This window comes from Psammomys obesus, unplaced genomic scaffold (genome assembly GCF_907164565.1).
Source record: "Psammomys obesus unplaced genomic scaffold, mPsaObe1.curated_primary_1811, whole genome shotgun sequence".
NCBI lineage: Eukaryota > Metazoa > Chordata > Mammalia > Rodentia > Muridae > Psammomys > Psammomys obesus.
The window spans coordinates 18,145,581-18,166,998 of record NW_026585895.1 but is presented as its reverse complement, the minus strand read 5'-3'; the positions used below and the strand labels follow the sequence as shown (position 1 = coordinate 18,166,998).

At 40.0% G+C, this 21,418-nt stretch overlaps 1 protein-coding gene across 4 annotated transcripts in view; it reads left to right on the top strand.

Moving 5' to 3' along the window:
- Nucleotides 1-21,418, top strand: part of Csrnp3 (cysteine and serine rich nuclear protein 3) — a 179,087-nt gene that overhangs the window by 144,115 nt on the left and 13,554 nt on the right. For all 4 annotated transcript variants that reach the window (XM_055600919.1, XM_055600921.1, XM_055600923.1 and 1 more), the window contains one exon: nt 15,485-15,744. In XM_055600919.1, coding sequence (XP_055456894.1) covers nt 15,485-15,744 — 260 coding nt within the window. The remainder of the gene's footprint in view (nt 1-15,484; nt 15,745-21,418) is intronic.

The following is a 21,418-nucleotide window of genomic DNA, read 5'->3' as shown; positions in this document are numbered from 1 at the left end:
CCCTTCTTTCATAAGATTCCCTTTACTCTCCCCAAAGTTTGGCATCTTCTCAGCCTCTGCTTGGATACCTCTGTCAGTAGAGTCTTTCAGAGGCTATCTGTGGTAGACTTCTGTCCTGTTCTCTGTCTTCTTCTGCTTCCAATGTCTGTCGCATTTGTCCTTCTGAATGAGGATTGAGCATCTTCCCTAAGGTCTCCCTTGTGGTTTAGCTTCTTTAGGAGTGTAGATTTTCGTACATTTATCCTATATTATATGGCTAATATGCACTTTGAGTGAGTATAAACCCTGTGTGTCTTTCTGCTTCCGGGTTACCACACTCAAGATGATCTTTTCCAGTTCTCACCATTTGCCTACAAATTTCATGATTTCCTTGTTTTTAATAGCTGAGTAGTATTCTGTTGTGTAATTGTAGCACAATTTCTGTATCCATTCATCTGCTAAGGAACATCTAGGTTGTTTCCAGATTCTGGCTATTCCAAATATCTGCTTCAAACATGGCTGAGCAAATGTCCTTGTTGTAAGGAAATGTAGCTAAATTCCAGAATATTACATGTTGTAAAATTATCAAATATAGGATTGGGCCCATCAATACCAGGTTGAGAGTGAAGGGACCCCCAGGATTTCTCTGCACTCAAGGCCTGGCAGAGAAAGTTGAGACATTTTCTGCAGTAGTATAGGCACTAGCAAAATGTGCCCATGATTCTGTAAACAATCTTAGAGAAATTCATTAACTAAAACAAGGGGGAAAAAAAGGAAAAGAACATAAGATACAGAAGGAGGAGGGAAAAAGCTGCTGAGAAGAGGAAGGTGTTAGTGGGAGTAGGAGTAGACAGACAAAGGTACTAAAGTGTGAATATCACGATGCATTTATGTACAGGTGTGAAAACATCATAATAGAACTCATTAATTTATACTAAAAAACTATTCAAAAATAAAAGTACTAAACGAAGCATTTTTAGTTGCAAGTCCTTATCTTGTGGGGCTAGTTACTACCAATGCATAATTAAAATATTGACTGCTCAGTGTCAGCAAGATTACTGCTTCAGATGATAGAAACGATTTATTGATTTCTTTGTCTTTATTTAACAGATACTTGCATAGTGCTTACTGTGTGCCAAACACTGTTCGGTGCTTTATAAATATTACTTTATTTTTTTTGTAACAGCACAATATGATAATATTGTGTCCTGCTTTGCGGGCCAGGCACTGTGGCATACACTTGTAATCCTAGCATTTGTGAAAGCAGAGGCAGGTGGATCTCTGTGAGTTCAACGCCAGCCTGGTCTACAAAGTAAAACCAAGACAGCCCAGTCTACGTTAAGAAACCCTGTCTTAAAACAAACAAACAAACAAACAAACAAAAAACAAAACTGTTTTGTGAGGAGGTCCTGATTAAGGAATGTATCCAACACCATAGAGTAAATAAATGCCATCTCTGTTCAGGATCTGAGCTAAATGATTTGGTTCTAGAGTTCATGTCCATAACCACTCCTTCTTCCTAAAAGGCCTAGCAGATTCCAGAAAAGGAGCAGTGTAGCTGAGCTAAGGTCACAGTGAATCCATATCTGACCCAGAGTTTGAGTCATTAGGATTTATAGCTCAGGCTGCCAGCAGTCTGGGAACTCAGCAGAGGCCCACAATTGTTTTCTATTGTGCTTGTCCTGATGGCTTCCAAAAATCAAGCAGCTTGCTTCATCTACTGTTTTCTTAATTATTTAGTATGATAATCATTCGGTAGTTTCAGGGTGTGCTTGCTTGGAGGGGAATATTTTCATGGGGTTCAAGCCAGAGGGAGGAACATTAGACCATTCCAGAACCGAGGCACCCAGATTTCAGAATTAACAGTTTCAGCAAGGGACTGACATGACGTGTACTGAACCAAAAAGGCTTTGGTGCCCATTTGGTAAGTCACTTCACCTTACTGAACCCCAGTTTCCGTTATAAAGTGGATATCCTCCTGTCTCTACTGTTTAAACCATGACCATGTTGTCTAGAATTCAATGAGTTAATTCTTAAAATGTGTGAACAGACGGCTTTGGCCTGTGACGAGCACCCAGAGGAAGCATTGATGAGACAACACATGAGCCCATGCCAGTTTTTCTTTCACCCAGTGCTACCTCCTCTGTACCCCAAACCCCTGCTGCTGCATGCCTTCCTCATTAAAATGCCTGGCCGTCATACACTGTCTTGATATGATGTAGACACAGGGTGAAAGCATCGCTGGGAGGAGGAACTGTATGCAGTCGTAAGCCACATCACATGATATTGGTGCTGTGAGCTGTTTCCAGGAATCTCTGAGCTACCCTGGGCACCCTGGATTATCATCACTGAGCCTTTTTCTCACCATAAGAGTCCTTCGGCTCCAAGGATCTGGCAGGCGTTCTCAATTGCAGTATCTCACTAAACACAAAGAGGTGACTTCTTTTGAATGAAGTAGTTAAGTGCATCATCTCTAGGAACAGTAATTGTCTTTTAATTCCCTCAGCATTACTCACATATTTAAACAAACATAAGAGAAGCCTGTTGTCTTTAGTGAGACTCTTATCTTTCTTTCATGTATGAAACACACTGTATGAAAATAAAGTTCATGGCTCTACAAAGGCCAGTAGTGCGGGGACCAAGGCAAGTCAACCTTACATTCATTTCACTTCTCATTGTTTTCTTTTGCCCAAATCTTAAGTCTAAATGGCCTTTGGTGAGTGAATGGGCCTCAGCTGGGAGTTAGGGGTAAAAATGTTGTTCCTATAAACCACAGTTTATAGAATTTAGACCATGCTTCTGAGAGGGAGCTTGGAGGAACCAGGAAACAGACCACTGGAACCAGGTTAGAAGTCTGGCTGTGTCACATGATAAAAAGAGAATAGGAAGTAGTTAGAAGTGATGCTCATGAAGGATACAAAGGTTGAATCATGCTTTATGAAATATGGGCCTCATTACTCTGCCCATTTTCTTGCTTCTGTTCCAAGGAACATAAACTCCTAATATGTAGAAGGAAAGAAAAATTTGGAACATAAACTCCTAATATGGAAAAGGAAAGAATAATTCCTTTGACTCCTTCCTTCTACTTAATCATTTTTTTTATGTATATATTCAGTCAAAGCCTGAAGTTACATTTAGCTTTGGAAAAAAAAATATTCTCATGACAGATACACCATATGGCATGGCAACAGCATAGATGGAAAGCAATTCTAGATCCTCTGAGACGGCTTTCATGCGTCAAGTAAGACCTGACAAGTGGCCTATGTACCTCATAGATGTGACAGCAGAGCTGTGGGTAATTCAGCTCTTTGGAGCTGCAAAGCCATTGCAGAGATCTTCGGTCTGCTCCCTTTCTTTGGCAAGATGCGTATAAAGCAAGCCACCTGGGCACGTTTTAAAGACTTATAGGAGAAACTGCACTTCCCCAACATAAAAACACTTCATTAAGCATTCTCTGGGAGAGTCTTTAGTTGCTAGATTCTCTGCAGGGAAGATTGTTTCCTTAGATACTCTGACTATTGCTTTCATATCACACACCCCATACTGGGTACTCAGGACATGTGCTTCTGTAATTGTCACTTGGCAAAAAATTATAGTAGTTAACAATAGAGAAAGTGGTGTTAATAAAACTACAGTCAAAAAATATGAGTCCTGCCTGTTTTCAAGTGGTGTTAGCTTTGGAAGTTCCAACACACATTTGATTTGGACAGAAAAATACAGTTCATGAAAGTTTCACTTCTTCTTAGGTTTCTAGGAAGTCTAAACTCCATGATGCATCTTTTTGAGAATATGAATAAGACATTAAGGAAGTTTATTCTTCAGATTTGTCCTACGTGATATGAGTTGCCTGCATGAAAAAAAAAAAGTCAAATTAAAGAAAGATTCCACAGGAATTTCACATTATTCTAATATCTATTAATTTGATCTTCTATTATAAAGCAATTACAAAAATGTGTTATCTCTCACTGATTCAACAAATATGCATTAAATATCTCCTGAATGCAAACACTATTTTAAATGTTTGGGATATCAGAATGGATAAAATAATTAAAATATTGCTGGAATGTACTTTTCCATGGGTCTCTTACACCTTTTAAAGGTCTTTTTTTTTAAGTTTTGTTTTTTAATTTGGTTGGATGGCTTTCCTGTAATGTGTGTGTGTGTGTGTGTGTGTGTGTGTGTATTTATACCATGTTTGTGCTTGAGCCTGAAGAGTCCAAAAGAAGGCTTTGAATGGCCAAAACTATAGTTATAGTTGTTAGCTGCCATGTGGGTGCTGGGAATTGGAACCTCTGCAAGAACAGCTGGTGTTCCTCGGATGAGTGAGCCTCAGACTTCTTGCACTTTTACATGTCTTTCTAAAGATGACATAAATATACTTCCCTGACCTTTTCAAAATTTCTGTGTTGAGTTTGTTCTGTATTGAGGTATGAGGTCATGAATTCCTCTAGGATAGAACAGGCTTGCTTATTGCTTGCTATACCAGGCTTGCTCTACACATGCTACAGTTTAAAGCTACTGTGTGTCTGGAATCTATGTGCCCCCTGTATGTTGCTCAGTAGAACTTCTAGGGCCAGAGAGGTGGGAGGAGCAGGGAACAAGACGCTCCTGCAATGCAGCACTTTGTTTTTGATGCGGGAGCCTTGTCTTTTGATCTCCTCATCCTTTAAGTATTAATAGGATAACTTATTTATAATGATTTTAAGCATTGAACCCAGGGCCTCAGGAATGCTGGGAAGCCACTCTGCCCCTATAGTATTTTCCAGTCTCAGAAAATGTTTTAGTTGTAGGATAGTCAGTCCCAGAAATTAAAGAATAAGAAGAAAAAAAAAAAAAGACCTACCCTCAACTCACATTCTTGCCTATTCTGTTTCAATTGGATGATGTTTTCAAACTACTTCTTTCTTAATTACCCTTTGTTTCAAGCTCCAGGGTTCATCTTTGTCTCATAAACAAGAAAAAGTATGTCTTAGAACATGTCTGCATCTCCTAAAAGTTCATAGAGCATTAACTTATTTTAAGCAACATTATTTTTTTTTTAACTTGGCAATCTCTGCTCTAAGACACAGGTGACAATTTAAATACCAAGAGGCAAAAATCATTTCAAAAGCCTGTCACTAATGGACTGATAAAGGCAGGAATGTCAGTCATGTTTTTGCTGGAGGTCAGGGCAATTAGTGATATGTTATCTGCAGGGCTTTTCTTTCAAAATCATTTCCATTCAAGTAACTATCCACGCCAACAGCTACTTGCTTTAGAGACATGGTCTTACAAGCTCATTATTGATAAATTGTTTAGAGCCAGGTTGATTTTGTTATGTTAGATCCTCTGATATGTAAAATATAACATATTTCAAATGGTTTGTTAATGTAAAGTTATGTGTGCCCTGGAGCCATGAGGACAATGTGTCCTCACTTCAATACATGATTTTTCCCTTTAACAAGTTATGCTGGAAAAATAAACTGGGTGGAAACTAATGAGAAGAGAAGACATTTGACCGTGAGCACTCTGGTCAGAGTTGGCGGATCTCATTTTATCAGAAAGTGATGCAAAGGGGTGCAGACTCTCAACCTCTTGCAGTAGTCCTCAACCTTTGTAACACTGTAACCCATTAATATATTTCCTTGTGTTGTGGTGACCACCAGCCATAACGTTATTTAGGTGCTTCTTTATGACTAATTTTGATACCGATATGAATCGTAATGTAAGCATTTTTGTAGATAAAGGCTTGTCTGGGGTCGCGACCCACAGGTTGAGAGCTGACGGGTTAAAAGCTTTGGATGCTGGTAATTGTGCACATTGCGTCCCATCCCAGCATCTGTTCCTATAAGTTGTACTTAGCAAGCGCACCCTCTCCCACAGCACCCTGCTTTTTCTCTGAGTGAGGTGCGTCCACCTCTGGGCTTTCTTAACCAGTCAGTAATGACTAAAGTAGAGGTGCATTTAACCACCATTTATGAGGGCAGGGCGCACTGGTTGTCTCGTGGTGACACTGGTGCTGGGTTTCATCTCTTTTCTAGATATTGAATGATAACTCTGTGCCAGTCTTGGTGCTCAGTAATTCTTTCACTCTTAGTTGTAAAGGGATAGACACGTGCTTAGTCTGTGTGCTTAGTCTTGTGCATGACAAAACGTCATGATTTGGGTTGCAGAACTGTGTTTCTCCTAGGTCTAGGAACTGGGGAGCCAGCATAACATCTGCAGCCTGGGTGTTCAGTGAGAGGCTCATCGATGCCACCTTCTTGCTATGTCTTTACATTGTGCAAGGGGCAAGGGTCTCTCTGGAGTCCTTTCTGTAGGAGCAATAATTATGATGGTCAGGAAGACACCCCCATAAGCTGACCGTGCAAAGACCATCTCACCCCCACTTAGAGACAACTTAGTCACTTTTCTTATTGCTGAGAAAATACCTAAGAGCAGCTACTCAAGGGGGTGGAGAAGTAGATACATACGTCACAGTTTGAGAATGCAGCCCATCAAAGGGGCTGACAGGTAGTAGTGGCTGACTCCATGGTGGCTGGAGTGTGAAACCAGGTCTCGTCACATCATGGTGAAACAGTAAGCAGAGGAAAGAAGAAAACTGGGGCCTGGGTATCAAACTCCAAAGCCTACCCCTAGTTCCTGGCATATTCCAACAAGACCATACCTCCTAGATGTTCTGCATTACTGCCTTTCAAAGCAGCACTTCCAGCAGGAGTTGGTGTTCAAACATCTGAGCCCCTGGGGCACCCTCCCCCGCCCCCATTTACAACATCACAAAAAAGCTTCACTTTAGAGGCTAGGCTTTCAACAAACAAGCTTTTGAGGGGCATAAGCATCCAGTCAGAACAGGTACTGGGAATCATGAAAACTTGAACCACAAGCTCAGTAACACACGCACACAGGCACACAATTATTTTTTACAGAAAATTCATAGCCCAAAGTTGTTCTTTTTGATGTTTGAAGCCGTCCCAGAGTCCGTACTGCCAACCAGGAAACAGAAGGTAGCCCAGCTGTCCCAGCTACCCCAGCTGTCCCCCCAGCCGCCCCAGCTGCCCCAGCTGCCCTTATCCTCTATGCTTTAACCCTGCAGCTTCTCATTTTCTTTCAGAATTTCCCGACATATGTAACTGGTAGAACCCTACTGACTAGTGTCCTCCTATTAAGCTTTTTAAAAAATGATTTACACTTTGGAATAGATGTAACAAGGGCTTTTGTTTAAAGGTCTGATGAGGATTGTTTGTTTGCTTGTTTTTTGCATCATGTTTTCATATTTCATCATTTCTGATAGAGTTCAAAGCTCAAGGGCCTGGTCTTTGACTCAGTCTAGCTCTCCAGAATAAATTGCAAACGATCTCAGAAGAATTTTCTTTCTTTCTCTCACTGCTGTGGGGATTTGTTCTGCTGTGTTTCACTGTTTTTAAGCACTGTTCGGACCCGGATTATTATGATGTATTGGGCTTGACAGGGCTATATTGTTGGAGCAGATGAAATACTGTTCAGGAAGTCATTGAGCAGGTGGAAAATGCTGTTTAATCCTTCTAACCGGAGCAGTTCATAGTGGTATTAAAAAAGTAAAACGGGTTAGCAGAGCTGATGCAAATGTCCTCTCTGTTTCTTGTAAGACTACCTCATGCAGCCTCACTTTGCAGTGAGATAGTCATGTCCCCCGAATATTTCTCCAGTGGTGGTAATGAATTGCATTGCCCTCTTGGTTGTAAGAGTGCCGTAGTTCTGCTGAGGAGACATATGGTTTCCATTTATTTTAATGTGTCTTTGACATCAGGAGAATTGCTGAGACAGCAGAGGAAAGCGCTTACACCCTGGACTGCAGCCAGAGCTGTGATTATTTATGTGCAGTGAGGACCACCTTTTCCCAGTAAGAAACGATGTGGTCTTCAGGTCGGGCATGTTGAGGTTCTAATGAAGCTCGAGCCGTGGGTTTCTGTGTTCCGAAAATAACTGTTTCTTCAGTGGCAGCAAAATTTTTTTCTTGCACAAGAAGTTTTAGTGTTTAATCACACATGTGAGAGATTAAAGAAACAAGCTGGGGAAGAGGTGGTACTTATTTTCTCACTGATAATAAAGGGACAGCATAACCAAGATATTACTGCGCATATGCAGTATTTTCCATCTGTGGTTTAGGTTTCTCAAAAAAGTAACTACTTCTCATAATATGCCTATGCAGTATATTCATAAACTACATCATAGCAATTACTAGAATTCAGATTTCATTGACTATATCATTTGACCTTTTATTATTTTGCAGATATTAGGAAAAGAAAGTATTTTCACATTTATTTTTGGTGATGCATGCTTACAGGAAGAAGACATCCTTTAAAAATAGAAGACAAATAAACTCTTCAATAATGTTTGTCCCATGTATAATTGTTAATATTACTCTGAGACAGTATAAAGATTCCCTAGAGATTTTATTATATTATCTCAATAAATAAAGATCACGGAAAAAAACTAATAGCATTGATCAAGATTCTTAAAATGGTTCTCAATGGAAATAATGTCATATGGGCAGTTGAATAAATGAAACAGGAACAAAAAATTCCCAACCTCTGGTCAGCTTTTGGTATTGACATACCTGGATTTTCCTAGCGATTTTAATAAGATATCATACTTCGGATGTTTTGCTTGGGTATTTTAAGGTATAAACTATACTTAAGTTATTTATAGTATAAAAATAAAACTGAAGCAGAAGGAAGATTGTAGGTCAAGTGTGGCGTTGGAGTGCCAAAACTCATGGAGAATGCAATTAAAAACAGGTAGAGGAATTGGCACACAAGGAAAAGCATGTAACCAAGCGAGAACGGAGGCAGGACACAACTGTTAGTGGCACAATTTCAGCCTCTTTTACTTTAACAATTTGAGTCTTCAACACTAATGACATTTCAATGGTAGGGCATCCAGCAGTAACACCACACCCTCACCCTTAAGGGAAGCCGAATCCACGTAAAGGGGCCTGTCCATGCCAGGCTAATTATATACAAAGATGAGATAAAAGAGAGAAAATCATTCTTTTTTAAAAAGAATCTCTTACACTTTTAATTTTAACTTTATAATCTTAAAGTGCACATTTTTGCTTTTGTCCTAGCAAGGATGATCAAGACGTGCCGTGCTTTTATAATTAAATTCGCAAGGCTTATGAAGCAAGGAAGTGTTACCTTTAATAACAGAAGTGTGTGCATGAACAGCGGCTACTGAAATGTCATCACCTCTTGTGGGTTAATCATTTTAATTATGTGTGGCATTGGAGGCTGGAAGGTCAACTTGACATTTCCTTGTTACCTGCAGTGTTCGGAGTTTACATCAGAATCTCAAGCTGAAAGCTGTACTTTGTACCAAGCCGAGAATATCAATAGATGGCTGCTCTGTTGCACTAATGATATAAAGGACAATGCAGTTTGCTGAACACCCTTGGCTGTGCCTGTCAGGAGAGACTGAGGAGAGCTGGTCCCTCCATGCAGATCTCCTGCCAGCTCCTGCGGATAGAGCTGACACGCCGAAGAGATGAGGACGTGGCGTGCATGTTCATGATCTTACACAAAGCTTTTGTCAGGCAGCCTCAAGGGTCAGCTTTCCCTACAATTTCCGTTCCTGCCTTTTGTTGTTGTTTGCGTGTTTGTGTAGAATCTCTGACTGCTTTAAAGGGCACTTGTCTTTTTCATGTGGCCTTATATGACAGGGATGTTTTTATACTTTTAGTCCAACAAGAGTCTCCTCGTGAATGATTTAACTTAAAGGCTACAATTCAGCAACTTCTTACTTTAGCAAATCTTGGGTTTGGGGAGGGTCATCCAATTGTGAATATTTTTTAACTTAGTGTTTAAAATGGGATGAGAAATAAATCTACCTTGTGGCCAAGAGTAGTATCTAGTCCCATGTATGAATTACGTCTCTTTCTCCAATTAACTACAATCAAAATGCTAAGTGTTTTGGGGGGGTTATATATATATATATTATATATATATATATATATATATATATTTATATATATATATATATATATATATATATATATTTGGTAGTCTAATCTGTTTGCTGACTTACTAGTACATTGATAGGTTGTCTTGATGTGGCAGAATGGCATTTAAGGGGGAGAGAGGCTCTGTCATTCATACTACAGAGAAAGCAATATATCAGTGAAGGACAGACTTGTACTTAAGATTATTTTAGAAGACGCCTTTCGTATTAGTCCGGGCAGGGCTTTAAGACATCACACCATAACTTGTTTCATTGAGTCTCACACTCCTCACTGATTTTGGCCATACATAGTGAAATAGTCAACTTACTTCATGTTCTTGAAGTAATTTGAATATCTTTGATGGTTCTAAAGAAAAGGTCCTCAATTAGTCTTTGCTTTGGCATTGCCTTTCATGCAGCCAAACTTCATGATCCTTCCTTAGTAATACCTGCCCTTTGAAGTTTGCCTCAGGTAAAGGAACTGCCCTAAGTACCTGAGCTAAATAAATTTGAAAATATGATTTGGGTCTGTATATTAGGAAAACTTCAAATGTGATTTGGAGGAATAGAGGGGGAATCTAGAACAAGGCAACATTGCTTTTGATGTCAGTTGGACTTCACTTTCAGGGTTTAGCTTGGGTACTAGACCCGTTTCCATTCCTCACTTGCTGTTAAGACTGAGGCCATGTATGTAACATCCTGACCAGAAGCATCCCAGCCCTGACAACCATGCCAGGATGAACAGAAAGAATGCATGATCACAAGGCGTCTACAGGCACCATTTATATAGACTAAGTTTAAACTTTACCTGGCTTTTCTCCCTTATCTAATCTATTCATTTCTACATAAAATGGTGTCTGGCGAAACTGGATCCTTTGTAAGCTGAGTTTTCCAGCTTGGCAACGGAGTCTTAAACCTTTGAAAGATAAGAACCAATTTTCATACTTTAGATCACACACTAATTTTATCTGTGTGATTTAATAACACACATACTTTTTTTTGCCTGGGCTTCTCTAACAACAGAAAATACAAGATGATTTTAGCACTTTTCTTGGCGTTGTGAGTTCATCCATTTTCCAGCCTTTGGGGTTTCATTTTGGCTTTGAGACAATGTCTCTGTCACATAGGTTCCAGGGTGCCCCCAAGACCTATCTTCTGGGAGGTAGATGTGGCATCCTTGGATTTAGATACTTTTGTGTTGTGGTTAGGTGAAAGGAAATAAGCTGAAAGATGTTTCCAACTTGTGTGGAATATGAAAACCGCCTTCCTTGTATTAAAAGCCACATTCTCTACACAATGGAATACTATTCAGCTGTTAAAAAAACAAGGACATAATGAAATTTGCAGACAAATGGATGGATCTGGAAAAGATCATCCTGAATGAGGTAACCCAGACCCAGAAAGACATGCATGGTGTATACTTACTTATAAGCAGATATTAGCCGTATGATACAGGAAAACTATACCACAATTCACAGAAGAAAGGAACCTAAGTAACAAGGAAGACCCTTGGGAAGACCTAGGGAAGATGCTTAATTCTCATTCAGAAGAGCAAAAAGAATAGATGCTAGAAGCAGTTGAAGAAAAGGAACAGGAAGGGAGCCTACCATAGATAGTTTCTGAAAGACTCCATGCAAAAGGGGATGAAAGCAAATTCGACAGCCAGACTTCTAGTAGAGCACAGGGAGTCTTATGGAAGAGTTGGGGATTAGAAGGACCCGGAGGAGACAGGAGCTCCACAAGAAGACCAACAAAGAAAACAAATCTGGGCCCAAGGGGTTCGGGGGAAGAGCAGTGGAGACTGATCCACCCATCAAAAACCATGCATGGAGAGGACATAGGACCCCTGCTCAGATGTAGCTGATAGGAAGCTCAGTTTCTATGTGGGTTCCCTAGTAAGGGGAATAGCGCTGACATGAACTCTGTCACCTGCTCTTCGATCATTACCCTTGGCAGGGTGTCCTTGCCAGGCCACAGAGGAAGAGGATGCAGGCAGTCCTGAAGGGACTTGATAGTCTGCGGTCAGTTGATGAAGGAGGAGGGCTCCCCCTTTCTGAGGACTAGGAGACAGGGATAGGGGAGAAGAGGGAGAAAGGGTGGGACCATGAGGCTACGAGGGAGGGGGCTATGATTGAGATGTAAAGTGAATAAATTTTAAAAATAATAAATTTAAATTAAAAAAAAAGAAAGCCAATTCTCTTTCTTTTCCTTGCTCCTGATTTTGCTTCAGTAAAGCTTGCACAAACCAAAGGCACGCAAAATGGAATTCATTCATTCTATAAAGAGCGCAGCTGACTATACAGGTATATTAGGGATGTTTAGATTCCCTAAGGTAGATGTGCTAAGTGAATCTAGCCTTTCTCCAAGGTGTGACTAATACAGATTCTGGGTTATTTGTTTGTTTTTGTTTTTGTTTTAACGATTCCATGTTGTGAAGATAGTCATAATGAAGTCTGGAGGCAAGTGATGCCTCCAAAAGGCCCTTGCTAGGGCTCTGATTTAATCACCAGAAGAGGGTCCTGGATATCTCCTAAAGTTCTAGAAACCCACAGATATACCCATTAGACTGTATTTAGAATATTTTAATGCATTTCATCATCATCTTTTACACCATTGTTTTTACAATGCTGTTTATAAAATTAAAGCCACAATCACCACATGTGTGCATTTTAACCCTCACATACAGTAAGAGGTAATATTTCTAATGAATTTTTACAGTGTTACCCCTGCCCAGGACACAAATAAGAGTGTCTGCCCTCCCCCACACTGTCAACCTCAATACCTCTCAAAACAGGATAGTTAAATAGCTCTGGGAAAGGGGTAACATAATAGGTACAACCAAATGGATTAAAAATTCTTAAAATTAAATACATTGCTAAAAATAATTAGTCTAGAGAGCCACTGATTTTCTAAAAACATAAGCCACAAATTGTCAGAGGTATTTGTGGTAATAACCCGAAATGGGCACATTAAACACGTTCCCCTGATCTCTACAGGTATGGCTCTGAAGGATAATGTCTTACGAGTATTGTTTTAATGATAATCAGAGCAAAACCACAGAAGGTTTCCCCTAAACTCTAGAGGGTCTTGCTTCACCTGCCAATCAATCAGTGACAGACGAAAGTGTCAGCTCTGTCGGCAGAATTTTGCTTCTTATGGGGATCTCTTCCATCTTGACAGGGTAGTCTCTGTTTTGAGATGATTTAAGCTTACAGTTATGAAGCAGACCAGCATCTTTAAATCAAAGTTAAAAACTCTCTCTGCTGCCGGGAATACAAGGAAGCTGCCATAAGTAATTTGCAAAAATATGCAAATAAGTATTTAAATAATATATATGTGTAAAAGCATTTACTTTCTGGAAAACTCTTCTGAGGAGGTAAAATAACAGAAAAGATGGAAGGGGTGTCGAAATGTAAGGGAGCTTTAGCCAGGCCTATCAAAATTGTCCTACCCACCTCACTGCCCAAAATTAATGAAGAGCATTTCTTTAAAAAAAAAAAAAAAAAAAAAAAAGAGGGCGGGAAAGCTGAATTTTCTCCACAATGTCATCCTCTTGCTGTCTAAACTTTGGGTCTCTACCTTCTGAGTTTCAGCCAGGGAAGCATCATGGTCCAGGTTTTCCCACAGGTACATCCTATGGAGGAAGTGCTGACACATAGCGGGACCTTTATCAGTGTTCATGTGTATATAAACCTACAAAAGAGATACATCACACCAGCCTTCCTGTTAGTGTGCAATGATGTTACCCAGCTCTTTGAGGCCTTCTCATTCACCATTTGCTGTTCCTCATGAGCATGAACATGCTTTCCTACAGCTTCCATAGAACTGCACCGTGAAGAGAGCCACTAAGATCCACACAAATCTCCTTTCTTAGAGTTCTGGAGGTCAAGATGTTGGCTAGGTCATAGTGCCTCTGCAACTCAGAGGGTGGCATTCTTCCTTGCACATTCCTCCTCCTGGTGGCATCCTTGGCTGTTTGAACTCAGTGTCTGAGTCGACCTTCCTATGGCTTTCCCTTCTGTGTCTCTTCGCGCTCTCTCCCTTCTTTCTAAGGAGTGTTCAGATTTCACTTTTTTTGTGAGGACACCTATCTTATTGGATTAGTGCGACTGACGATTTCATTTTAGTTGGGCTATTTCTCTAAGAATCCTATTTTCAAATGGCTTATATTCCAAAGGACTTCATGTATCTAAAAGTGTTAAGGACATGGACTTCAGACCTGCAACAATATTGATGCATTTCTTTCTCTTGGGTGATGTCCGTCTTTCTCCCCAGTCAGAAACCACCTTATCATATGACATAAAATCTGGACTTTTTAGGTTTAAGGCTACTTCAGACACTAATAATATTAGACATAGTCACTTAGAGTTCCTATGTCTGGACTGTTCTACCATAGAATAAAGGGACTTGTCCTGTTGTCAAGCTTCAGGAGCTTCTGTTTATATCATGCCACACTCTTTTGCTCTGTCTTAGCGTGTACACAAGCTCCCCCAATGCTCAATCCATTCTTTTGTCCCTATTTCTAATAATGGTGGTTCTGATCATCAACACATGAAACTTGATTCGGCAATTCATTGGTGTAACAACACGGTTGTATACAAAAACATACAAATTTCTTAGTTAAAAAATAATAGGAAGAGAAAGCAGTCCTGAAATATCCTATGGCATTTTTTGTTATCTCAGTACTTGTATTATAAGAACATTGTCTATAATGCTATTTAAGAGGGTGGGAGTACTATTTTACCTAACGAAAGGTGTGTTAAACTTAATTTGTGAAAACATTCAAGTAGTGTCAATAGCTGTTTTTTTGTTTTTTGTTTTTTGTTTTTTTTGTGGGATTTTATTACTTTGGGTTATTTTGTCTTTTCGGTATTAGAAGAAATACATGTCTATTGACATGTGACAATTGTATATATCCACAGTGCACAGCTAGTTTTTTTCAGTATGTATATCTATATTATGTGCAATAGTTGATTGACTAAATTAGCATTTCCAGGAACATTTGCTATTTCTTTGTCTTGGAACCCTTTAGTGCCTCTCTTCTTATTCTTTATAAAATATTAAGTTTTCATATATAATCACCTTTCTGTGCTGTAGAATATTAAAACTTATTTATTTCATTTATTTTGATTGTTGTTTTTTTTTTCAATGCCAACCATACTCTTGAAAATTATACCCAAGGTATGGAGGGTTACATGTTGTGACTTTCCTGATCATAGTATAATATTACCTCTATGAAATCCAGAAACCCAAAGATCCAGGGAGTCAAGGAAATGAGGAATAAAATTCTGCTGCTTATTCCAAAAAAACATTGGCAACTCTCCAGAAGTCTCCTTCTACAGCCATTACAGAAACATTTAAAATACACTCTACTATGCTTGGGGGGTGGGGGGGGGGATGTAGGAAAGGAAATTAAAAGGCCCTTTTGTCAGCTCTGGAATTAAGTATTTTTAAAGTCCACAAAGCTCCAAACATTCTGATCCAGGTACTTCTTGACCTCATCTGGGAGATGTTGCCCTGGGTTTCACTGACTAGCTTCTTTTCCTTCCAGCTTCCTCCATCCTCAAGAGAGAGAAAAGGCTGAGGACAAAGAATGTGCACTTCAGTTGTGTCACCGTGTACTACTTCACCAGGAGGCAGGGCTTCACCAGTGTGCCCAGCCAGGGGGGCAGCACCCTGGGGATGTCCAGCCGTCACAACAGCGTACGCCAGTACAGCCTGGGCGAGTTCGCAAGAGAGCAGGAACGGCTGCACCGAGAGATGCTGAGAGAACACCTCAGGGAGGAGAAGCTCAACTCTCTAAAACTAAAGGTGAAACATAAGCTTGCTGTTTTCAGAATCTCACATGAAAGCATCTGAGCTAATCATTTTTATTCATGCACCAGACTCTATTTTCCATGACAGACAAGCAGCCCAGCTTGTGTGTTTCCATTCTCTCTCTCTCTCTCTCTCTCTCTCTCTCTCTCTCTCTCTTTCTCTCTCTCTGTCTCTTTTCCTTTCTCTTTTATAAATCAGTACTCTTTTCACGGCACGCTTATCAGATATTTTTTATCCATCAATTCCACAGATATTTACTATTGGATATTGCTACATCATACACAGCTTTATGAATGTGCTTGAACGGGGGCTAGGAGGAAACTAAAAATAGATGTGGTTCCCTGACTATGGGTACTCACATTTTTGTAAGAGAGGAAAATATAAATCAAGCGGTCAAAGGAAATTGAATCAAAATTTCATTCAGAGTTATGAAGGAAAGTTGTAAGGTGTCATAAAAGTCTTTAACAAGAAACAGGTGGGCAGGAAGTCAAGCAGTCCTCCTGGAAGAAGGAAGAGGAAGATCTGAAACAGCGTGGAACCACATGAAAGTGTTTGTCTCTCTTTGTCCTCGGGGAATCAAAACTTACCATAAGTCTGAAGCACAGGTTGGAGCTGTAGCATAATATGACAGTCATGCAATCATGTGAAAATAGTTTGAGGGCAAAGAAGGTCGTGTTAAGAGAGGAGCTGTGTATAGGCAGACTAGTGCAGAGGCTATTAGAGTTGACCAGGAGAAAGGTGAGTGGAGGGTAGATTGGGGTGGAGGGGAAGAGACGTTGGAAACAGGGCCTTAGGAGATAAGGTTGGCAGTTCTGGGTGGTGAGCTGGATTTACAAGGACAGAGGGACAGTTGAAAATGGGGAGCTGCCTTGCAGATGAATGGCTGCCTTGCATGCTTGCTAGGATGTGGAAAGACAAAAAATCACAGGAAAGGGGTGAGGATAAACAATGAGGTCTTCCTCGCATAGGAGTTGGAAGGTGTTTACGTTGTCAAGAGCTGTGGGGACAGTGTTTAAGCTGGAGAAAACAAAATGCAGAAAATGACTAGAAGCATTGACTTACCACCTATTAATGTAAAAACACTCTCCCATTGATATCTAATGACAAAGAAAGCATTTTGGGAATAGTCCTCATAAGCTCGTTCATTAAGTTTCTGAAGGACACTTACCTTTAATTAAGGAAATCAGAGGTGTGGCATATGCTCCAAGATACTGTCTTTTCTATATTTTACTGTTTGTTTATATGCCTGCTTCTCAATTGCATGAAAAGACAGTAAGTTACATCGAGCTGGATACAACCCAGTCTTGAGGCTGTCTCACATTTCCTTTGCCAATATGTTTGGCAAGTATCATTGAAAGTTCCTTCTCATGGTCGTTTTTGTTTTTCTGAATGACTTCCGTGTACTTAATTCAGCAGTGATTATTAACTTGCTGCTGAACTCAAGCCTTCCTCTTCAGACCAACTCCACCACGTCCCCAGAGATGACATCATTCTCTAAGTTCAGATATTGCTAAATCAATGATAATGGCTGCCAGTCACTAGGGCGAATTTTTAGTTACCTAGAATTTTATACATATGATGGAATTTAATCCTTACAAACACCCAATGGAATGAAATCATCAGAACGTTAACTGAGATAAAAGGATCATGCAGGCAGTAAAGAATCAGTTCACCAAGTAGGGAATGGGTGGTTATTATTTTGGCCCTTATTATTATTATTGTTGTTATTATTATTATTATTATTATTATTATTATTATTATTATTATTATTAAATGAACTGATTGTCCCATTTAGAAACTAGAAAGAACACTCTGTCCCTCTCCAGGGCTTGGTGGTGTGTTCAATAGATTCTATCAGCTGAGAGGCAGTAAAGCCATCTAACAACCATGATGGTTGTTGGTGTAATTCTCTGAAGGAACTGCAAGCCACAGCAGCCTTCCCCGCAAGGCAGTGAGCTACTCTTACGCTCTAATTCTTTCTCTCCTTTCCATACTCTTTTCTAAGAAGCAGAATTAGAAAAGAAGAATGAAACGGAGCCGCGTTGGTCTCTCATTAGTAAAATTATACTTAGGGATAGATAAAGACAGGCAGTCATCCCAGCGGCTGGCATCAAGGTGGGCGGCATGCCTACAGTTTCATTCTCACGTGAAAACATGCAGCCTTCCCTTTGGTGAGGTTGTAAATGGAGGGATTTGGTTGTGGTCCCCCCTTCCAAATGACTGGGAAGCTATCAGGGGGTTGTGCAGCGATCTGCTCTTTGCCTCTCCGGATTTCGTACACATGTACTGTGAAGCACATGGTAAAGCAAGCTAAAACCTCACAGCCGAGTAGACCAGTACTCCGAATATAGGAGAGGAAAAGCCTGTGTGTTTTCAGGGTAGTTCTTGCAGCATTAATTTTCATGATTTAAAAAAATGCCATGAATTATACCCATCTAAAGGCTTAATTATCTCAAGTCTCAAATTAACTAGCAAAAAAAAAAAAAAGAGAAAGAAAGAAAGAAAAAATGACAGTTGTGACAAAAATTTCACTGATGCTAAGAATTTATCTTTTAACGCATTTGTTTCTAACTATAAATCCCTCTGGAAAGGCAATGTGGCAAAGTCAATTCCCGGACTTTTGGTGGGAGCAACAGAAAAGGCTCAGTAGAGAGGTGCAGTCCAAAGAGAGAGAAAAGGTCGCTATTGATGGACTTTGCTGCTGGTTACGGTGACATAGACCTGTACTCAAAGCTCTCCAGGGCAGAAGCAGCATCTTCAGCTCAGAATGGAGTGGGGCTATTGGTAAAACCTTGTTGAGACAGGGGTTGGGGAGGGAAAGAGAGAGAGAAAGAAAATTAGTGCAAATGGGTTTTGCCTGAGATGGTTTTCATGGAGGGTCAGTAAACTCTATGTGGAGTAACACAGGAGTAGCCTGTCTGACACGTTGAACCTTCGCCAAGCCCTCTTGTTAGAGGCACGGTAACCCACTGGACCTTTCACTTTGCTTGTTTGAAAAGCCGATATCCGTAGTCAGCAATGATGAAGTCCTCACACGCAGTGCCTTTGAGTTGCCCAGGAAATACACTGAGTTCCAAATAGAGGAGCTATTTATGCATGCCTCTTGAAGCTTCCTGCTAATAAACATTTTGGAAATAAATCAAGAATAGAAGTTGAGGTTTTGACTTAAAAATTGCCTCTAATTTGGTTAATTCATTTCCTGAGTTATGAGTTATACAGATATCAAGAAATGATATAGATACAGACACTTAGAGTTGTAAAACAATTCCAATTTTATTGGAAGGTTTCAAGTATATCATTTCTGTTGGCACCACGGATGTTTCACACACTGACTATAAATAAGTAATGGGGAAAACTAATTGAATAAAATGTGTGTTCCTAGAAGAAATAAGTAGCTTTAGGTTCCTAAATTACACAGTACAGTTTTCTTTTCCCTGTCAAGCCTATTCAGATGTCACACTCTTCACGGTAATCAATGTAGTCATCGTAATACTATGCTCCTTTGCAAATTAAGTGCTTAGATTTAATAATGCGCACCACACTCTTGAACAGTTACATTGGCCTTTATTCCTATCTCTTCTTGTTTCTGGGGAATGCATTCGGCAGCTGTTCGCAGGTTCCACAGAGGGCCGGTGTCCTCGTTGCCCCTAGAGGACTCGTTGTTCATCCTAGAGGACTCGACCGCATTGTGCTGAGAAATTGAATGTAGCTTCTGCAGATGTGACTGCCTCTCCTTGCCAGGGTTTCTACAATCCAAATAATTCTTCCTTTACTTCCGGGATCAAAGCTCTGTTCTTTATTTTTCCTGTTACCCTCCCTGGCTGCTCTCCGGGATTATACACTTCTCACAGTTTCTTCATCGTGTGTTTATGGGTGGTACTTGGTTACTGACTTCTCTTTCCAAACTTACAGCAAAAAGAGTGGCCAGCTTTCAATGATGAATCTTAGAAAAAAAAAATTATGTAAATCCTTTCCACTCAAAATCTCAGATTTATGAATACTATAGTCATTTACTAACTTGCCTTTGCACTTTGTAATTTTCCACTTTGCCTACAGCCCAGCTCACTGCTTCTCTTCAAAAGTCTTGGGATTAATTATCCAGGTAAAGAATTTAGATGTCCTTGGAAATGCATGGGATTGGGCACTCCAGAGAGATGGATGAATTATCTCTCAAACCCGTAGTTTCAACCTATAGATGTGGCTTTAATTGTATTCCTTATGTTGCAGTTCATTTTTAGATCTGTCTTATCTTGTTGGTCATGGTATTGCTGAAAGCTAATTATTGTTCAGAATGCCTGTGTTAGGCTCTGTAGAGATTCCTTTAGGACACACTAAGGAACAAAGCTTCTAAAAATGCATCTTAAGCAGAGGCAAGGCTCAGCACCAAATGGAAAACTTTGCTGTGCCAAGTACCTGCTCTGCCTTATGCATATATACACAGACCTATTTTGACAAGTACAGAGAAAATATACCTAACCAAAGTGATAGAAACTGACAGGGTGGGTTTCTACCCTGTGTGTGTATAATGTACTTAAGAATATGTTCTTTCAAAATATTGCAGTATTTTTAGTTGACAGGGAACAGTTAAGCACATGTAATCAAACCTTTACATTCTTCCTGCGCAAGAAGTATCACTTTTTAAATTCAGGAAAATACTGCATAAATTGCCCTAACTTAATGTGGGGTGTAGCCAGTGATGTTGCTTGCTAGAATGAATTGTGTTTTCATCCTTCCCCGTGGAATCTCGAAATGAGCTAGGAAGGGAGTATTTAAGCCCCAGGACTTGTTAAACAAAAGCAATCGCTGTGTTTTCACAGCGTCAGTTGCTTTAGCATTTACTGGCATGCTGCTGGGTGCATCCTGCCTTATTATTTGCCACTGAAAGAGGCAATAGTGGTCTAAGCCAGAAGGAAGGATGAATTTTAGAAAGATATCTTTTATGTTGTTAACATTATCCTTTCTGGGGCCTTTTGTGGTGATATGGATTCCAAAGACTTCATATGATTTCCGACGACTTACTTATTGACTTAGAAGGCCTCATTATGTTGCTTAAACTGTGGCTGAAATGGTGAAATTAGTTTTAATTTGCCACTGAAGGTCATAGCTAATAAATTGAAGAAATATAATATAAAACTGACTGAGTATCAGAGTGTTGTGAATGTTTTTTTTTTTTTTTTTCCTTCAGTTTCCCAAAGACCTTATAAACCGGGTCATCTTAGGAATTCCTTCATTCAATACACGTCTTGTGCACGGCAGCTGGAATTACCCACCTGTGGTCACCCAGAGCAGGTTACGTTGTTAAAACGGTGTGTTTCGTCTATACAGCTCCAACTGAAAGCTCCTCCTTCCACAGAGAAACCAGCTACCGTATATCTCATACCCTTTCACCCCCAAATCTACATTAGAAACACAAAATGTATTGATTTTTCTGAAGTCCAAGTGTTTAAAAGCAGTGCTTGCAGACATGCACGCATCTGGACATAGTTTATAGCTTCTGTGTATTTCTGTTCTGTAGTGCTAAACATCCTCAATTCCTCCCACCGCATCTACTAGGTGCCCTGGATCTCCCTCCCCCCATGCAATCCTGTATACTAGCACCCACCTTATGATACCTGATCTAGTATAACAGATCTGCCCAGTGGACAGGAATGTATCGCATTGTCTGCTT